The following is a 20,137-nucleotide window of genomic DNA, read 5'->3' on the forward strand; positions in this document are numbered from 1 at the left end:
ATACCAAGTACTAGCGAAAATGTGAAACACCCTCTAAGAACAGGAACCAGACAAGAACGCCCACTTTCACTACTCTTATTTAACACAGTATTGGAAGTCCTAGCCAGAGCAATCAGGCAAGAAAAAGAAATAAAAGGGATCCAAATTGGAAAGGAAGAAGTGAAACTGTCACTATTTGCAGATGACATGATTTTATATATAGAAAACCCTAAAGAATACACCAAAAACTTTTAGAAATAATAAATGAATACGGTAAAGTTGCAGGATACAAAATAAACATAGAAAAATCAGTTGCGTTTTTATACAATAATGATGAAGTAGCAGAAAGAGATATTAATACAATCCTGGGGCCGGCCTGGTGCACATAGTGGTTAAGTTCACGCACTCTGCTTCGGCGGCCCAGGGTTCACAGGTTCGGATCTCAGGTGTGGACCGACACAATGCTTGCCAAGCCATGCTGTGGCAGCGTCCCATATAAAGTAGAGGAAGATGGGCACAAATGTTAGCCCAGGACCAATCTTCCTCAGCAAAAAAAGAGGACAATTGGCAACGGACGTTAGCTCAGGGCTAATCTTCCTCATAAAAAAAAAAAAAAGAATACAATCCCATTTACAGTTGCAACAAAAAGAATACAATACCTAGGGATAAACTTAACCAAAGAGGTGAAATATCTGTACACTGAAAACTATAAAACATTACTGAAAGAAACTGAAGAAGACACAAAGAAATAGAAAGATATTCCACACTCTCAGATTGGCAGAATTAACATAGCCAATTAACATTGGAAGAATTAACACAGCCACACTTCCTAAAGCAATCTATAGATTCAATGCAATCCCTATCAAAGTTCCAACAACATTTTTCACAGAAATAGAACAAAGAATCCTAAAATTTATACAGAACAAAAAAAGACCCCGAATAGCCAAAGGAATCCTGAGAAAAAAGAACAAAGCTGGAGGTATCACACTCCCTGATTTCAAAATATACTACAAACAGCACAGTACTGGCACAGAAACAGACACACAGATCAATGGAATAGAATTGAGGGCCCAGAAATAAACCCACACATCTATGGACAGCTAATTTTTGACAAAGGAGCCAAGAACATACAATGGAGAAAGGAAAGGCTCTTCAACAAATGATGTTGGGAAAACTGGACAGCCACATGCAAAAAAATGAAAGTAGACCCTTACCTTACACCATACACAAAAATTAACTCCAAATGGATTAAAGACTTGAATGTAAGACCTGAAACTATGAAACTTCTAGAAGAAAACATAGGAAGTACGCTCTTCAACATCAGTCTTAGCAACATATTTTCAAGTACCATGTCTGACCGGGCAAGAGAAACAATAGAAAAAGTAAACAAATGGGACTAGGTCAAACTAAAAAGCTTCTGCACAGCAAAGGAAACCATCAACAAAACGAAAAGACAACCTAACAACTGGGAGAAGATATTTGCAAACCATATATCTGATAAAGGGTTAATTTCCAAAATATATAAAGAACTCATACATCTCAATAACAAAAAAGCTAATAACCCAATTTGGGGCCGGCCCGGTGGCGCAGCGGTTAAGTATGCATGCTCCGCTGCAGTGCCCCAGGGTTTGCAGGTTCAGATCCTGGGCATGCACCAATGCACCGCTTGGTAAGCCATGCTGTGGTGGCGTCCCATATAAAGTAGAAGAAGATGGACACGGATGTTAGCCCACGACCAATCTCCTCAAGAAAAAAGGGGAGGATTGGTATCGGATGTTGGATCAGGGCTAGTCCTCCTCAAAAAAAAACTAACAACCCAATTAAAAAATGGGCAAAAGACCTGAACAGACATTTCTCCAAAGAAGATACACAGATGGCCAACAGGCACATGAAAAGATGTTCAACACCATTAACTATCAGGGAAATGCAAATCAAAACTACAATGAGATATCACCTCACACCCAATCAGAATGGCTATAAATAACAACACAGGAAACAAGTGTTGGAGAGGATGTGGCGAGAAGGGAACTCTCATACACTGCTGGTGGGAATGCAAACTGGTGCAGCCACTACGGAAAACAGTATGGAGATTCCTCAAAAAATTAAGGATAGAATTACCATATGATCCAGCTATTCCACTGCTGGGTATTTATCCAAAGAACAGGAAAACACCAATGCGTAGAGATATATGCACCCCTGTGTTCAATGCAGCATTATTCACAAAAGCCAAGACTAAGAGCCTATCAATGGACGAATGGATAAAGATGTGGTATATATCACAATGGAATACTACTCAGCCATAAGAAACGATGAAATCCAGGCATTTGTGACAACGTGGATGGACATTAAGGGTACTGTGCACAGCGAAATAAGTCAGAGGGAGAAGGTCAAACACCGTATGATCTCACTCATTAAGTAGAAGATAAAAACAACAACAAACACATAGAGACAGAGACTGGATTGGTGGTTACCAGAGGGGAAGGGGGGAGGGAGGAGGGCTAAAGGGATGATTAGGCACATGTGTGTGGTGACGGATTGTAATTAGTATTTGGATGGTGAACATGATGCAATCTATGCAGAAACAGAAGTATAATGATGTACACTTGAAATTTATGCAGTGTTGTAAACCAATGTTACCACAATTAAAAAAAAAAAAGTTAGTAGGGTAAGAACTGGGGAGTCATTTCATCCCAAATGGAGAATTAATGCCTATTATGAACACAATTTCTAAAACCCTGCAGGTCTATTTAAACTTTCTTTTTACAATCAGAAGGCCCACAGCTTAAAAGAGTCCTTTATTTATTATGAATCTAAACTACAGCATCTACATTTATTATAAGAAAAGAAAAGATCGATACTTGATTTTACTCTATTCACAGGGCTTCCTTCTGAGCCCTCTAATAAGTCCATGATTTCAAAAAAAAAAAAAGTGTGAAACAACTGGAACTCTCATATATTGGTGATAGGAAAGTAAACCGGTACAACTACTTCAAAAACTGTTTGATATAATTTGGCATAAGTTACTGAAAGTAAATGTACACCGAACATATGATGCAGTAATACTACTCCTAGCTAGATACCTAAAAGAAAACAGTATATAAGTATGCCAAAAGACATGTGCAGTAACATTCACAGCAACTTTATTCATGATAGTCAAAAATGGGAAACAACCCAAATGATCATCAAAGATAGAATGGATAAAATAAATATTGATACATTCATATAATAATACTGCATAGGAATAAAAAGAACAAAGTACTGCTTGCATACAACAACAGGGATGTATTTCACAAACAATGATGAATGAAAAAAGCCAAACCAAAGAGTAAATTCTGTATGATTCCATTTATATGAAATTCAAGAAGAAGCAAAACTAATCTATCTACGGTATTACAAATTAGAATGGCAGTTAATTCTGGGAAGATTTGTGGGCAGGGTAGGTGTTTGGTACTGACTGGGAAGGGGCATAGGGATGCCTTCTGGGGCGCTGTGCTGGAAATGTTCTATATCTTAATCATGGTGATAACACAGGTATAGCCGTGTGTAAAAATTCACTGAATTATATACTTAAGATTTGTGCACTTACAGTAAAAAATATACAGTCAAAAAAATTTTTTAAACGATAAAATATAGTGATATATCATTTTTCACTTAGCAAATTGGCAAAAATTTAAAAGTCTGATAATCTGCTGTGTTTGTACCAGAAAAACAACCTGGTAGGAGTGCAAAATTAGTACAAGTTCTATGAGGGGCAAATGGTAAGATCTGTCAAAATGTTAAATTAAGTTAATTTTAATTAATTATTAATTTGAATTAAATTAGTAAAAATTAAATACTCTTTAATCCAGGAGTCCTGGTATTTCCCCTACAGATATGCATGTACTTGTAAAAGTCTATGTACAAGGATATTCAACACAACATGGTAAGAGTGGAAGATTGAAAACAACCTGAAACATCCATCAATAGGGACTTGCTAAATAAATTATGATACTTCAACAGAATTTAATACCAGGGAGCCATTAAAAACAAAGAGGCAGATCTATACATAGTATGCATATACATAAATCTATAGATATGGAATGAACACCAATATACACTGTTAATTAAAAAAAAAGGAAAGTGCAGAAATACACACACATACACACACATATAGGATGGTACCATTCATTTGAAAAAATAAAGATGTCTGTGTGTGTATATACATATAAAATAGCTTAAAAAAATAAATCTGGTAGTTACCTAACCTTTAAGTCAAAAGGGCCTTTGTAGCTAATAATTTAGATTCTCTTTGCATTTTTACTGCAGTATAATTTTTTCAGTATTTTTGTTGAGTGGTGATTTTTCAAATGTTTCAATTCTCAGGGATATTTCACTACTAATCCTTATTTCAAACCAGATCAAGGGGCCGCCCGGTGGCACAGTGGTTAGGCGCGCGCGCAGTGGTTAGGCACGCACGCTCCTCTTCGGCGGCCTGGGGTTCACAGGTTCGGATCCCAGGCGCGCACTGACGCACGGCTTGTTAAGCCATGCTGTGGTGGCGTCCCATATAAAGTAGAGAAAGATGGGTACATATGTTAGCCCAGGGCCAATCTTCCTCAGCAAAAAGAGGAGGATTGGCATCGTATGTTAGCTCAGGGCTAATCTTCCTTACACACACACACCAAAAAAAACCCAGATAAAGTATGCTACCATAGCCTAGTGCCAACTTTAAATGTTTTTTTTCTATACATGCAAATTCACTAATTATCCCAGGAATCCTCCACTGGTTTGAAATCTTTCTTTAGGGCTTCCTCCTAACTTATGCAACTTAGAAAAAAATCTGAACTGATTGTTTGCTTAACCAAAAACAGTCAAACTATGGTTTTATTCAATAATTATCTTACTTGTTTTCTTGGTAATACAAACCACAATTTGTAAATACATCTTTGTTTACTTCATATTTATTGTCTACTTCATATTTATTGTGTATCTCCCCTACTAAATTGTAAAATAAATAGATACGTGTATTATGCCACCTACGGTCAGTCTCTTACCTGTCTTTTGTATTCTTGGTTCCACTTTATTCAAGTCTTCAGTAGCTTCACCAAGATTTTCTGTTAGTATTCTAAACAAAAGGTTAAGATCGTCCTGATTTAGATTAACCTGTAAAATATTATGTTAAGAGAAAAGATAAAGATATTTCATTTTAAAGTGAAACAATTTTAATATAGAAAATAAATTCCTAGTGACAAAACACGAAGGACAAAATAATCTTAACATTGAAAAATTACATAATCACTACCCACTCAATTATTTTACTACTTATTTCATGGTAAAATTTTTATTTTCACAGATAAGAAAGTGTTTGGAGAAAAATAATGAGATTTATGAGTGTATTAATTTCATCTACTTAACTTATATTATCCTTAGTGAAAGTTAACGATTAAAGAAACCTGATCATTTAAAAAAAAGTGACAAATTCAGAAAACACATAAATTCCACTTTTTAAACAATAACAATTCCAATGAAATTAAAAATCTGTCTTCAATATAAAAAATAGGCATTTCCCTCAATGCTATAATTATCTTAGGGGTACTTAGATATCCCTAAAAATAATTTTAAAAATATCCATTTAGGGGCTGGCCCCACAGCATAGCGGTTAAGGGCAAGCGTTCCGCTACAGCTGCCCGAGAGTTCGCAGGTTCGGATCCCGGGCACACACAGACACACCGCTTGTCAAGCCATGCTGTGGCGGCATCCCATATAAAGTAGAGGAAGATAGGCACGGATGTTAGCCTAGGGCCAATCTTCCTCGGCAAAAAGAGGAGGATTGGCAGTGGATGTTAGCTCAGGGCTGATCTTCCTCACAAAAAATTAAAAAAAAAAATCCATTTATCCCTAAAAATAAACGGAACAAGATGTAATATAATATGCTAATAAATAATTTACATACAGATCTCTGCTAATGTGTACATGTAGCAAATTTATTTTTTATTTATTTATTTTTTTGAGGAAGATCAGCTCTGAGCTAACATCTATCGCCAATCCTCCTCCTTTTTTTTCCCCAAAGCGCCAGTAGATAGTTATATGTCATAGTTGCACGTCCTTCTAGTTGCTGTATGTGGGACGCGGCCTCAGCATGGCCGGAGAAGCAGCACGTCAGTGCGCGCCCGGGATCCAAACCCGGGCCGCCAGTAGCAGAGCGCGCACACTTAACCACTAAGCCACGGGGTCAGCACCATGTAGCAAATGTAAAAGTTAAGTAACACTTAACTAAAGATTAAATTCTACTAAAAATAATAAAAATCTTGTTGGACAACATCTCCCTGAAATTTTTCTTATATTCATCAGTAAAAAATTCCACATATTATATGGATTTATATTGAAAAAGTCTTCAGAGTCTATAATTTCAATAACAAGTTCTTTTCACTCATATACTTACATTCATTGACTCAAGATGTCCTTTAATTTCTACAACTGGTACCTTGTGGTACCAAGACGAAGCTAGATTCCGATTTACAGAAAACTCCAAGTTAACTGGATGCAACAGTTGAATATCAAGATGAGAGACGCCTGGCTGGATCACTGTCCTAATGAAATATATAATTGATACATATGCATAAATATAGGGAGGAAATGCAACATATCATTAAAAAACCACAAAGTCAGGGCCGGCCAGATGGCACAAGCGGTTAAGTGTGCACGCTCCGCTGCGGCCGCCTGGGGTTCACCGGTTTGGATCTCGGGCGCGCACCGATGCACCGCTTGGCAAGCCATGCTGTGGCGGCCTCCCATTTAAAGTGGAAGAGGATGGGCACGGATGTTAATCCAGGGCGAGTCTTCCTCAGCAAAAAAATAAAAATAAAAAAAAAAAGAGGAGGATTGGCAGATGTTAGCACAGAGCTGATCTTCCTCCCTCCAAAAAAAAAAAAAACACAAAGTCAAAAGTTGCTGCTGTAAACATTCATTTGAAACAGTGCTGAGTGTTTTCTAATCTCAATCTGTAATTAATTTAATCTGTAATACACTAGCAAGGGTAGATTAAAATATATGATATACAATCAGCAATTAAGAAAACTTTTTCTTTAAACAGTAAATAGGTGACAAATTGAATGCAATTTAGCAAGAAATTCCTATTGTTGAAGATATGGGGAAATCATTAAATACAGTTGTTCATGGTCTGATAATGTACATTGGTACAGAGATAAAAAAAATAGCAAGATGAACAGTTATCATTTTCTAAGGAGTTTCATAAAACTCTTCTCCAGGATTATTTTCTGGACTTGCCTTATAATGATCCCATTTTTATTCAGAATAATTAAATATCCTTGGATGGGGAATAAAATGATTTTAAAATGAACTATGTACAGACTTGCACATGTCAGCTGGTGTGAGCACTACAGATACATCATTACTTACAAAGCCAAAAATGTATAAGCTCAATTAAATCATGAGGAATCACTCAGACAAAACCAAACTGAGAGACATTCCATGAAACAACTAGACTGTACTCTTCAAAACTGTCATCATCATGAAAGACAAAGGAAGGCTAAAGAACTATTCCAGACTAAGTATCTATCAGTACAGAAATGCCCCTCAGTAGTATAGGATATAATTAAATGATTTATGTGATGCAGGATCAAGGAAAAAATTACTATAACAGACATTATTGGAACAACCGGTAAAATCTGAATATTGACTGCATATTAGATAATAGTATTATATCAGTGTTAAATTTCCAGAATTTGATAATTTCACTGTGGTTATGTAAGAGAACAAAAGTTTTTGTTCTTAGCAGACACATGCCAAAGTATTTAGGGGCAGAGGGTTAAGATGTCTATTCTCAAATGGTTTAGCCAAAAATGTTTTAATAATGTTATACAATAAATAAGTCCTAGGTATATAATGTACAGCATGGTGACCACAGTTAATAATACTGTATTGTATATTTGAAAGTTGCTAAGAGAGTAGATGTTAAAAGTTCTCATCATGGGGCCGGCCCGGTGGCGCAAGCGGTTAAGTGCGCGCGCTCCGCTGCGGCGGCCCGGGGTTCGCTGGTTCGGATCCCGGGCGCGCACCGACGCACTGCTTGGTAAGCCATGCTGTGGCGGCGTCCCATATAAAGTGGAGGAAGATGGGCACCGATGTTAGCCCAGGGCCGTCTTCCTCAGCGAAAAAAGAGGAGGATTGGCGGATGTTAGCTCAGGGCTGATCTCCTCACAAAAAAAAAAAAAAAAAAAAAAAAAAAAAAAAAAAAGTTCTCATCACAAGGAAAAAAATTCTGTAACTATGTGTGTTGATAGATGTTAACTAGACTTACTGTGGTGATCATTTCACAATACATACATATATCGAATCATTATGTTGTACATCTGAAACTAATATAATGCCATAAGTCAATTACATCTCAATTAAAATTAAATTAAAAAGATGTTTTAAATGATAATATATGCATATACATAAAGTTAAAGCAAATGTAAACGATGAGTCTAGGTGAAAGATTTTTTTTTTTTTTTTATAATTTTATTTATTTATTTATTTTTTCCCCCAAAGCCCCAGTAGATAGTTGTATGTCATAGCTGCACATCCTGCTAACTGCTGTATGTGGGACGCGGCCTCAGCATGGCAGGAGAAGTGGTGCGTCGGTGCACACCCGGGATCTGAACCCGGGCCACCAGCAGCGGAGCGTGCACACTTAACCGCTAAGCCACAGGGCCAGCCCTAGGTGAAAGATTATAAGCACATTCACAGTACTATTTTTGCAATTTTTCTATAGGTTTGAAATTTTTCAAAATAAAAAGCTGATTAAAAAATAAACTGTTCTGTGCAATTGAAGTACGTTGGGTACGAATTCCAACGGGCATAAAATTTCATGGAAAACATTAAATAATAGTTAGATCCATGATTATTGAGAGAGTATACCTAGAAAGCTTAAGCTTTGTTAGCTGCACATCCATTCTATCAATTACTGGAGGGTTTACGTAGTCTTCACCAGACACCAGACTGAACTGATTTTGAACTCGGATTAACCCAAGATCTACCACTACTGCATCGGTGGAAATGGAAGACTGTGGGATGACTATAACTGGTGCTTTCAAATCAATATCGATAGAAACACGAAAACTCCTCTGGGCAAGGTCTTTCACACTTGTGGCAGCCTTTTCTGCAGCTTGGGCAGTGGCAGCACTCAGAGCCTCTTTGGCTGTCTGGAAATTGTTGAGGAAGTTCTGTGGACACAAAGTATAAAAGGAGATATTCAAGCAGAAGACAAACATATCATTAACAACACCATTTTCTTTTTATTTATGTGCTAGTTCTTTTCCAATAGATAACTTTCAGTTGAGTCCTATTTTTCTAGAGTTAGGAAGGAATTACTGATTATCCATCCATATTAATGAGCTACTTAATAAGGCCTAAGGTTACGTGGCTGAGGAACAGAGAAAAAAACATTTTCAATAGTTTTTGTACTTGAGAATTTGGTTTCATTATGTTCTAGCAAAAATAATTCCAGTTTTAGACAAAAATCATTAAATGATTCAGATTTCAACTGTTAAAGAAAGGTTTTGACCTCTACATTAACACATAAAAACCATCTACAATCAAAAGAAGGCACACCCTAAAATCCAATGTTTGTAAGATTTGCAATCATAATTATTAGACTTATTTAAGTATTTCCAAGTTGAAAAATCAATATATAATTACTGATTTTACCAGAAGTGACATGAGGAATTTATGAAGATACACGATCTGAATGCAGCCAACGTTGAGTGATACCACACCATCCACTTTGGACATGTCAGCATAGGCATCCCCCTCAGTAGCATCTGGATACAAATCCAAGTTAAAACGAAAAACTTCATTTCCCATTATTGACACGGCCTGAAAAGCAGAGATTTGAATGTATTCCATCCAAGAGGATAATGACAAAATAAAGTCCCATTTAAAAAGGGTTTATATTTATATATAATCATTATGGAAACAAACATTTTTCTATCAAAATATATTTCATTAACAATATAGAATATATTTAAAAATAAAATTTCACTTTCAATCATCAAAAAATATTAGCAATCTATTTACCACCACCTACTTTTTTATGAACTGTATTAGGATCAACATCTGTGACAATAATATTTTCCAGTCTGGCAAATAGTGACTGTTTTCTTGACTGAAGAGAAAGAGAGGAATCGAGGCCTGAAAAAAAATTATATTATTATAATTTCTATAGATCTACTATAATGAGATCTTTTTTTTCAACTGCAGACAGATTTTTATTGATTTATTTTTCCAGGTGTACATCATTATATTTCAATTTCTGTGTAAACTACATGATGTTCACCACCCAAAGACTAATTACCATCCATCAAGTACACATGTGCCCTATTACCCCTCTCATCCTCCTCCCTTCCCTCCTCCTCTCTGGTAAACACCAATCTAATCTCTGTATCTATGTGTTTGTTTGTGGTTGTTGTTGTTATCTTCCACTTATGAATGAAATCACAGGGTATCTGACTTTCTCTGTCTGATCTATTTCACTTAGCATAATTTCCATAGATCCACCATAATAAGATCTTAAGATGTTTCTTTCCATTTCACAATTTTATTTGGGGGATGATAGTTTTAAAAATTTAACGATGTTTGAAGTCCCAATTGATAAATAAGTTGCAATATTAGATATTTTTAGTTTTGTAAACAATGAAACCTATAAATTAGTTTAAAAAATGATTACCTGATTTTTCAACCTTCTGAAAAAACTACATCTGGTGCAAACAGATTATCTTGGGATTTTAGTAAATCCTTTACACCTTATATCCAGTCATTTACATGAAAGCTATAAAAGTTTCATGATTCAAATTCAGACTAATAGATGAAATGCCAGTTTGGAAAGAACAAAGAAAAAACACCCTAGTTTTCTAGTTTTTAAGTTCTTCAAGAATTTCATTAAACATATTCTTTACCTTTACCAGATCACAATGAGCTGGCAGAGTCAGAGAAAAAGCTAGATTAGTTTTAGCAGTTTTTGCCTATAAGGACATAATGGGCTTATAGGTTTTGTTCTTCATGATAAGGTTGCTTTGCACCTGTACCAAGATAAAGCATATTCATAAAGCTTAACCTGAATTCTGGATTGACACTTATCCCAGCTCATCAATGGCATCACTATATTGACATTAGTATCCCTTTTCACCTCCGAGACAACTTTCAAAATGGTACAAAACACCAGTATGTATGGTTCAAGTTGATGATCAGATTCTGACCAATATCTACATCCCAAAGAGTTAAGGAGGCACGCAGTCCAAGTATGACACAAAATAAAACTACGCAGTTTTCACAGCTCAGAGCCCTCCATTGTATATTCTTTAGCATTGCAAAAAAAATAAAAAGCTAATCTTTTAAACAATTTTTAATACTGTGAGAACTTTACCTTGAATCTTGATTTCAGCAATATTTTTCTTCTCATCACAAACAATGACACAGAAAGCATTCAACTTGGCAAACAGCCTGAAGTCAATAATGTCACTATCTTTAGAGGATACAATCACTACAAATAAAACAAAGCACTCTATCACAGTGGGATTCTAGTAATCTAAATTCTACTAAGGTTTCTTCCCTATATTAAGTGAACCACAGTTCTGTTAAAAAAAATTATAAAAGTCTCAAGTTCTTAAAGATTTCAAATACTTTTTTTTTGCTTTATATATTTTGCAGAGTTTGCATTTTTCATAGTGAGATGTGTTACTTTTATAATTTAAAAGCAAGAAAGAGATGTAAAATAAATAAATAAGATAAGCACATTGAAACTCAGAGAAGGTAAATAATGTGCTCACAGTGACATAGTTTAAGAAGAAAAGTCAGAATCTGAACTGAGTTCTTTCTGAAAATCTGGGCTCTTAACCAGTTAGATGCTGTCCCTGTGTCCCTACCCTCATGTCTCTGGGTCTTGATTTCCTTATTTATAAAATGTAAGGAAAGACTAACCCTCTATGGAACCCCTTAGGAGCCAGTGAGAGGGGAGGAAGAGCTCAGAGTAAATACAGGTCTTTTGCCCGTTACCCACCTAAAGACATCCCCTCACCACCACCAAAATAAGAACAAAAACAGACATTTTTAAAAACAACAGTATTAATTACATTTGCCTTATATATCTGGCACCCGGATATGATTTAATTTAAAGAAAAGGACAGAACTGAGGAAAATGGCATGTAAATGACTGAACTAGATGATCTCTAAGATTCTCCATTTAGCTCTAGAATTCTAAAACCTTTGCTAACAAGAAACAAAAAAGTGTTTTTCATACCTTTCTGCAGAGCTAAATTTTTTTGTTGCTTTTCAGTTGAAATTTGTAGTTCCTTGGTATCACCCACGTTTTGGCCATCTGATGGAATAATGGCTGTCAGGTAATTAATAGAAGAGAGAAGAGCTTGCGTTTGCATCAACAGATTTAAAGATGAAAAAGCCACCTAGAAATGTTTAAAAAGAAAATTAGTTTCCCAGGCCAATTATACTAGTAGTCCCCATGATGGACCCAAAAGCCTCCTTGCTAGGCTTACATCACTGCCTTACATGGCTTGGAAGGCAGAGAGAAGAGAGGAAGATTCACAACTCCTTAAATAGGAAATATATGGAGAATAAATTACACTCACACACTTCAGCAGTTCATTTGAGTACCAAAGTAACCTAATTACTCCATCTCCCAAGCATAATTATCACGGAGCCTATAATCTGCTTGTCATGGCCATCCTGATATTCAATATATATATGATTTTCTGGATCTTCAATGGACTATTTATCACAATTATATAAAACATATAAATTAAAACATGAAATTTCAGAATCACCATGTGTTACTACTATGTCAAGAAATGAGTTCAAATGTGACATTCATGAGTTTAAATGTAAAAAGTACAATTTTGAGTGAGTTCTTAGTCACTAAATGATCTTCTAAAACCACAATAGTCCTATCATTTAAAAAGAAACAAAGAATACATAACTTACAGAAAAAAAGTATTACATTTTTCAAAACAATGACTCCAGAAAGCTAAAATAGCAACACAAATTGCTTTCAAGACTATGTGGTTTTCTAATAGCAAATTAAAATTTTAAAAAGATCTTCGTTTATAGAAAAGAATTTCTTTTCATTGCCTCAAAACACTAAGTGGATATAAAAATTATAAAAAGGAAGGGTCACAATATTCAACAGATTCCCCATCTCTCAAAAGTCTAATCTAAAATTCATTTCTCTCATTTTGTTTTTAATGTAACCCACAATGACATTTTGCCTCTTCTTCCTCTACACAACTCCCTTAGCATGGCTCCAGAAGAAATCAACATCTCTCCTCGCATTTCACATACTTTCTGAGTCCTACATTAAACCATAGTGTCAAGTTTGGTTTGTTTAGAACCCTGCTGGTTCTTAGTAAATCAAAGTTCCCTTGTCTACAGCATTCCCTTCTTTAGAAATAATTCAGACGTGCTACAGTAAGTCAAAACAACAGCTTTATGACGCTGAATCATCAACATAGAGCATGGTAGGTATCTATGAGGTTAATTCATAACTTTTATTGGTTCTTGATTATTTCATCAAATTACCCAGTCAATATTCCTCAAAGGATATTGGAGACTTCTAGAGTAGGTTATTTTCAAATATGATATATTCTTTTAATAGAATTTCTTACCTTAAGTGTTTGTTCAGTTTTTTCAAAAGTAGTTTGAAAACTAGGTCCATTCTTATCAGCCTAAAAAAACAAACAAAAGTTCTAAAGAAAGAACTAAGACCAAAGTAAATAAATCACTTATTTATGATCTCTAGTTAATTTATTTATATTCAGTTAGAATTATATTTTATATACATTACTATTTAATTTTATTGTCTTATTTTAAAGTTACATTCAAATTATTTATTTATTTATTTATTATGTGCAAATTTGTTCTTCCCTTCAAATATGGGAGAGTATGGCAACATTCACTTCTGGGAAACTATAGCTAGAGATCAGAATTATAAGCTCTGAAGATTGGAAAATTTAAAGGTCATCTAGCCCATCCATCACCTAACCTTTGAATCCATTTATAAAGTCTTTGGCAAGTCTATTTTAGGATATCTCCAGTGAAAGAAACCTCATTTTCTTAGAAATTCAATCTTTAGAGAACTTTGATTTAATGAGGTCTTCATACTGAGTCAAAAATCTATCTCCCATCATAATTACCCATTGGCTCAAGTTCTGTACCTTGGGACAACACAAAGTAAATTCAGTTTTACCTCTAGTGAGAAGCCTTCTGGCTAGGCTAGTTTCCCTGCCTCCCTGATCCCACAATGCTTTGTGCTCTACTTTATTAGACAATCAATCACACTATATTTTAATTGTTGTTTACTTGCCTATCTTCCTACTTGTCTATAATTTCCTTGAAAAAGGGGAATATTTTTCATCTCTGTATCCCAAGTGCCTAACAGAATCTTACAAATAAATAGTTGTTGAACGATTAAACAAATCAACTAGTCTTGAATGAAGCTAAATACCATCAGTTCCCTCAGTGTTTCTCATATGATATATTTTTGAGTCCCTTCCCAATCCTGGCAGTTCTCTTCTGAACCCAATCCAATTTGACTTGATCCCTTTTGATGAATAGGTATCCCTTTTGACTCATATACAATGAGTGTAGGTAAGTGAATATGCCCCAGAAGATAGGAGTAGGTCTCACTTCATCCCAGACTTCCATCTTTGAGGACAAGAAGCTTGGTGGTTTTGTAACAGTCCTAGTCCTGTACTTAAGTGAAAGAAAAAGGTGTACAAATGCAAAGAGAAACAGTAGATATCCCTATAATTAAAACCTATGATACACATCCAGAGCCTTTAGTAATCTACTGTCATCTTTTTCCTTCAAGAGGACAGTTCAGAGTATATAATAAATATATAAACATTCTATGGCCCTTACCTTAATATACTCCACTTTTAAGAGATCTAATCCAGGTTTGTCAGAAGAGCTAATCAAGTGAAGTGGCTTCTTTCTGGATCCTAGATTAAAGAAAAAGAAAAAAAGTGTTTCAAACAAATTGCTCTTTTTTTAAGTTTGGAATCTTCTGGATGTCTTTTTCTTTGTAAAAAATTTTGTTAATTAAGCCTTAAAAGACTATCTGAACATATTTTCATGGCTATTATATACTAAAGTCATCACTGGTGAAGAAACAAATCAGTCTAAATCCTTACCTTTCCTCTGGTATCCAACTTACTTAAAAACATGCATAATTATTTTAATTTGATTTTATATTTGTGTTCAAAAATAATCAAAACTTCTCTACATATTTTTAAGGCCATATGTGCATTTGTAGGGCAGCAGACAGACCACAGGTGTAAGAATTAGGAAATATGAATTGTAGCTCATCTCTATCCTTACAAAAAGCTATTTAACTTCAGCTTTCTCAAGTATATAACAAGGAGCTTGGACTAGAAAAATATGTAATATCCTGTTGAGCTATAAAATTCTATGAACAAATAATTCATTCACATAAAAGAAATTTAAATAATTTTCCTTTGTTTAGACTAAAAGAGAAGGCTTACACAGAAGAGGAAAGATTTTTTTTAAAAGAGTGGGAACTGTTAATTTTTTTTTAATTTAAAAACACAGGTACTACCAGACACCCTCTATATCCTTATGTAGACGTGCCAAGGAACTGCTTTGAGAAGCTGTGGAGCGAGAAGTGATTTATCTACCATTTTATCCATCCTTTACTATTTGCGGTTCTATAAAACCTCCTTCTGAGACATCTCAGAATTTTCCCTTGACCTTCAAGATCAAAACCTTCCCTAAAGAAAAAAAAAAAGCCCAGCAAATTTATTATTTATATTTTTTTCCCCTCAAGACACTAATGTAAATTCCATCTTAACACAGTGCTTACAGAAACTTACTAACATATAAACCATTTTTGTCCTAAACTGAGGTTTATTTTAGTTTCAACTATTAAAAAAATAACAAAAAATAGGTCTTTATATTTGACTAAAATGTTAGGTAATTTTAATTACTGTAGGTAAATTTAATTACCCATTCCTTCATTCCTCAAATATCTAATGAGGACACAAGATGTACACTGAAATGAATAAACTGTAAGAGCTTCTAAAGGAATGAATTTTATGTCTCACCATTTTTATTTTTATAACCTGGTGCGGCTTCTGATATATGAACACTATTCAACAGAAAGAACAAGGACTTCAATATTATAAGACCAGAGACAAATTCCAGGTTTTGCCATTCCTGAGATGCATGGTACTGAGTAAGCCACTTAATCTCTCTTATTTAGTCTTTCTTTGTTTCTAAAATGGGAATACTACTCCCTACATAAAGGAGATTTATATGGACTCTCTGAGACAGCAGATCACAGTAGTCAAGAATACAGACCCTATAGCCAGGCTTCCAGTTTTAATCATGGTTCAACCACTAACCAGCAGTGTGACCTTGGGTAAATTACATACCAATTTATGCCTTAGTTTCTTCATATGTAAACTGGAGACAATAACACTGCCCATTTCAAACCATTGTTATAAGGATTAAATGAGTTATTATTTGTAAAGTGCTTAGAACAGTGCTATTATTTATTATAAATATTATTACATAAATGAAAGTGTTTCAGATACTCAAAGTAATATATTTATTATTGGCTATTATTTCTATTTTTATGGCTATTACCTTGAATTTCATGGTAATCCAAGCTGATTTTCTTTAAACAAGATACAGCAGTTAAATCAAATGTTCTCACCGTAGCCTCTGTTCCTAACTGAGTAACATTAAATACTAAAATTGTATCTTCTTCTTTCTGTTGTTTAGTAAATTCCAAAATCACCTAAAAGAATCAGGACAGCCAATGAAAGGTTGATAAGTAGTTCGAATCATACTTAAAATTAAAAAAAAAAATCTTCATACGTATCATCATGAAAATAGTACAAACTTTGATCATACTCCTCTACCACCATTAAGTTATTTACTATGATTGGAAATTATCATCTTAAATTCTATTATTGAGATTATAACTACATCTATATAAAAATCATCATGAAATTTTACATCCATTATTGATTTACTTTTTTTAATTTAGTAAAAACAGCAATGTATGGATTCTTCCTTAATATGATTTTCTTAAACCTATGTCTCAAAACAAAAATAATGTTTGGTGATAAAAGAAGCATTCCTATGAAAGTAAAAAGTAAGACAAGGATGGTTACTATTATAATACTATTTAAATTTATTATGGAAATGATAACCAGTATATTTAGTCAATAATAAATAAAATATATATGTAGCAATTTTTTAAAAATGCAAGTTCTTTGATGCTCCATCAAGAGATGGAGGTCTTTGTCCCCTCCCTTTGAATTTGGACAGGTTTGGGACTGCTTCAATCAATAGACTATAGAGGAAGTGATACTATAATGACTTCCAATGCCAAAAAAGGCCATAAAACTTCCACCTGGGAGTGCTCACTCTTGGGGAAGCCAGTTGCCACATAAAATATTCAACTACCCTGAGACTGCCACCCTCAAGAGGCCATGAGCAGGTATTCCAGTCAACAGTCCCAGCTGAGCTTCCAGTCATAAGCCAGAATCAACTACCAGCATTATAAGTGTGCCACTTCTAAGCCCCTCTGAGACCTCAGGTCACTGTAGGTCCAGTCATACCTGACTGCAAGCACACGAAAGACTATATGCAACAATTACCAAGCTGGGCCCTTCCAGAATTCCTAACCTCAAAACTCTGAGCAAAATAAAATTGTTGTTTTGAGCTACTACGTTTTGGGGTAACCTGTTAGGCAGCAATAGTAACCAGAACAATATAGACACTGAAAAAAAGGCAAAAATTAATATTGTTAGCAGTGATATAATTATATACTTAAGGAAAGTATATAATTTCTTTCCTTTCCTTTCCAGCAGTGTCAACTGGAAAACAGAAATAAGACAGCACAGTAAGATACTCAGTACAGAATTGATATACAAAAAAATTTCAGATAAATAAATGATTTAAGCGAAAGCAATGAAATCATAATATATAAAATCGCAGGTAAATACTTTTGTAATGGAGGAGAATTTTCTAAACATACACTAAAATTAGGATATAAAGAAAAAAATTTGATAAATTTCACTACAAAAACATTCAAAACTTTGGAACAGCAGAAAAAGTAAAATTAGGAAAAATATTTCAAACAGCACTACTATTTTTTTCTTAGATGATTCTGGTTATCACTTTAGTTCATTCTTTTAATATTCAGTAAAACATTTATTGGGCATCATCTACCTTGTATGAGGCTCTGCCAGCCAATAAGGACATCGAAGTGACCAGGACAGACAAAGTCCTTGCCTTCATAGAACTTACATTCTAGAAAGAGTGGGGGAAAGTGAAGATTGCTATCTTGTGTTGGGTGGGCAGGCCTCTCCACTAAGATGGCATTTGAGCAAATATCTGAAGGAAGTAAAGAATCAAGTCATGCAGGAAAAGTGTTCAAGGCAAAGAAAACAGCAAGCACAAATAACGTGCTTTGGTATATATACGGAAGAACAAAAGGCAAGTGAAGGCTCCACGAGGCAAGAACTTTGCTCACTGCTATGGTTCCAGTATCAAAACAATGCCTGGTATGTAGCGGCACTCGATAAATATTCACTGAAGAAGTGAATGAAATATGGCTGCAGCAGAGTGAGCAAGTGGAAGAGAACTGAAGATGAAGCCAAAGAAGTCACATGGGGTGACTTGTAGGCCATGGGAAGGACTCAGCCCTTTACCCTGAGCGAGATGGGAAGCTAGTGTAGGGTCGTGAGCAGAACAATGACACGATCTGACTTTCATTTTAAAAGGATCGCTCTGGCTGCTATGTGAAAAACAGAGTACCTCATGGAAGCAGAAAGGCAGTTAAGAGGCTACTGCAATAGTCCAGGCCAGAGATGATGGTGACTTAGACAGTGCAGGAGCAGTGGAAGGGAAAAGCAACCATTTGAATATATTTTGAAGTTAGGGTCAAGGTATTTTCTGATATTTTAGATGGGTGTGTGAGAGAAATAAGTCAAAGCTAAAGGTAGAGAACATAACTTTTTTTAAAACAAATAACAGTAATACTTAGATTTGTATATGCAATTAAAATCTGGTATTTCTGACATTATATTTTAGGACTTGATCTCACATTGGGAGATACAGCAGTCAATAAGAAACATCTCTTTTTTATACCTTTTGTGTTTTACTATCAAAGCAATGCATATTCATTATAATAAAAATAAGAATATATGGAAAGCAAACAGGCAAAAATAAAAAACTATAATCCCACCACACAGAGATGAACACTGTCATTTATCAAAGAAAAAACATACGTGTGTGTAATTTTTAAATGGAATCATAGTGCCCTTGGTATTGTAATTTTTTTTCCCCCAAATAATGATATATTGTGAACACCTTTCAATTTTTCCTTTTATTACATTTTAACGGATGTAAAGACATGTTGGAAATTTAGGTTGTTTACATTTTTCCAAATTATAAACATGACAATGAGCAATATTATTTAGCTTAAAAGTAAACAACAACAAAACATTAAAGTAAACATATCATAGAAATTTTCTACAGAAAAGAAAATTAAGAGTTTTGAGTTTTTCCAGAACAGATTAGATACGCCATAGATCACTCATATCAATTTTTACAAAACAACATTTCATTTTCTTGGAACTGTATGTGTATGTGTATGTGTGTGTATTGAGCAATAGGGAAGACAGAGTATCATATTTTTAATATATTTAATGTTTGGGTAGCATGAGATAGTTTACAAGGATAGTGGTAACAAGAATATATTTACTTAACAGACAAAATAAGTACACATACCTCTTTAATTTCAAACTTTAGCAGAAGATTAATGACCTCCTCATTTGGCATCTCTGCAACTTTTTTCAGTTCTGATCCTTTCATACTTTTACCAGTCTGTATGTCTCCATCTTCAGCATCAAAATACTCATCATCAGACTCTAAAGAAGAAGACATTCATTTGACTTGAGAGAATGTCCAATGAAAATGCATAAACACTTAAGTTTAAATCTCTCAAAAGTAAATTTCATTTATTAGATATAATCTTCATATTCAGAATCAGAATATAGTTTCTTAGTGTTTTCCTAAGTCCCATAAAGTGACTTAGCCTAGCATGTGATAATCGTATATAAAATCAAACCAC

The 20,137-nt window shown here is 34.6% G+C and overlaps 1 protein-coding gene across 1 annotated transcript in view; it reads right to left on the reverse strand.

Moving 5' to 3' along the window:
- The window catches only part of VPS13C (vacuolar protein sorting 13 homolog C), a 176,531-nt gene that overhangs the window by 89,354 nt on the left and 67,040 nt on the right, over positions 1 to 20,137 (reverse strand). The window contains exons 25-35 of the mRNA XM_058541734.1: positions 19,795 to 19,934; positions 16,636 to 16,789; positions 14,890 to 14,969; positions 13,635 to 13,694; positions 12,257 to 12,419; positions 11,384 to 11,500; positions 10,049 to 10,152; positions 9,670 to 9,837; positions 8,881 to 9,185; positions 6,401 to 6,548; positions 5,013 to 5,121 (exon numbers count right to left, since the gene is read on the reverse strand). Coding sequence (XP_058397717.1) covers positions 5,013 to 5,121; positions 6,401 to 6,548; positions 8,881 to 9,185; positions 9,670 to 9,837; positions 10,049 to 10,152; positions 11,384 to 11,500; positions 12,257 to 12,419; positions 13,635 to 13,694; positions 14,890 to 14,969; positions 16,636 to 16,789; positions 19,795 to 19,934 — 1,548 coding nt within the window. The remainder of the gene's footprint in view (positions 1 to 5,012; positions 5,122 to 6,400; positions 6,549 to 8,880; positions 9,186 to 9,669; positions 9,838 to 10,048; positions 10,153 to 11,383; positions 11,501 to 12,256; positions 12,420 to 13,634; positions 13,695 to 14,889; positions 14,970 to 16,635; positions 16,790 to 19,794; positions 19,935 to 20,137) is intronic.

This window comes from Diceros bicornis, chromosome 5, assembly GCF_020826845.1.
Source record: "Diceros bicornis minor isolate mBicDic1 chromosome 5, mDicBic1.mat.cur, whole genome shotgun sequence".
In the NCBI taxonomy this organism is placed as follows: Eukaryota; Metazoa; Chordata; class Mammalia; order Perissodactyla; family Rhinocerotidae; genus Diceros; species Diceros bicornis.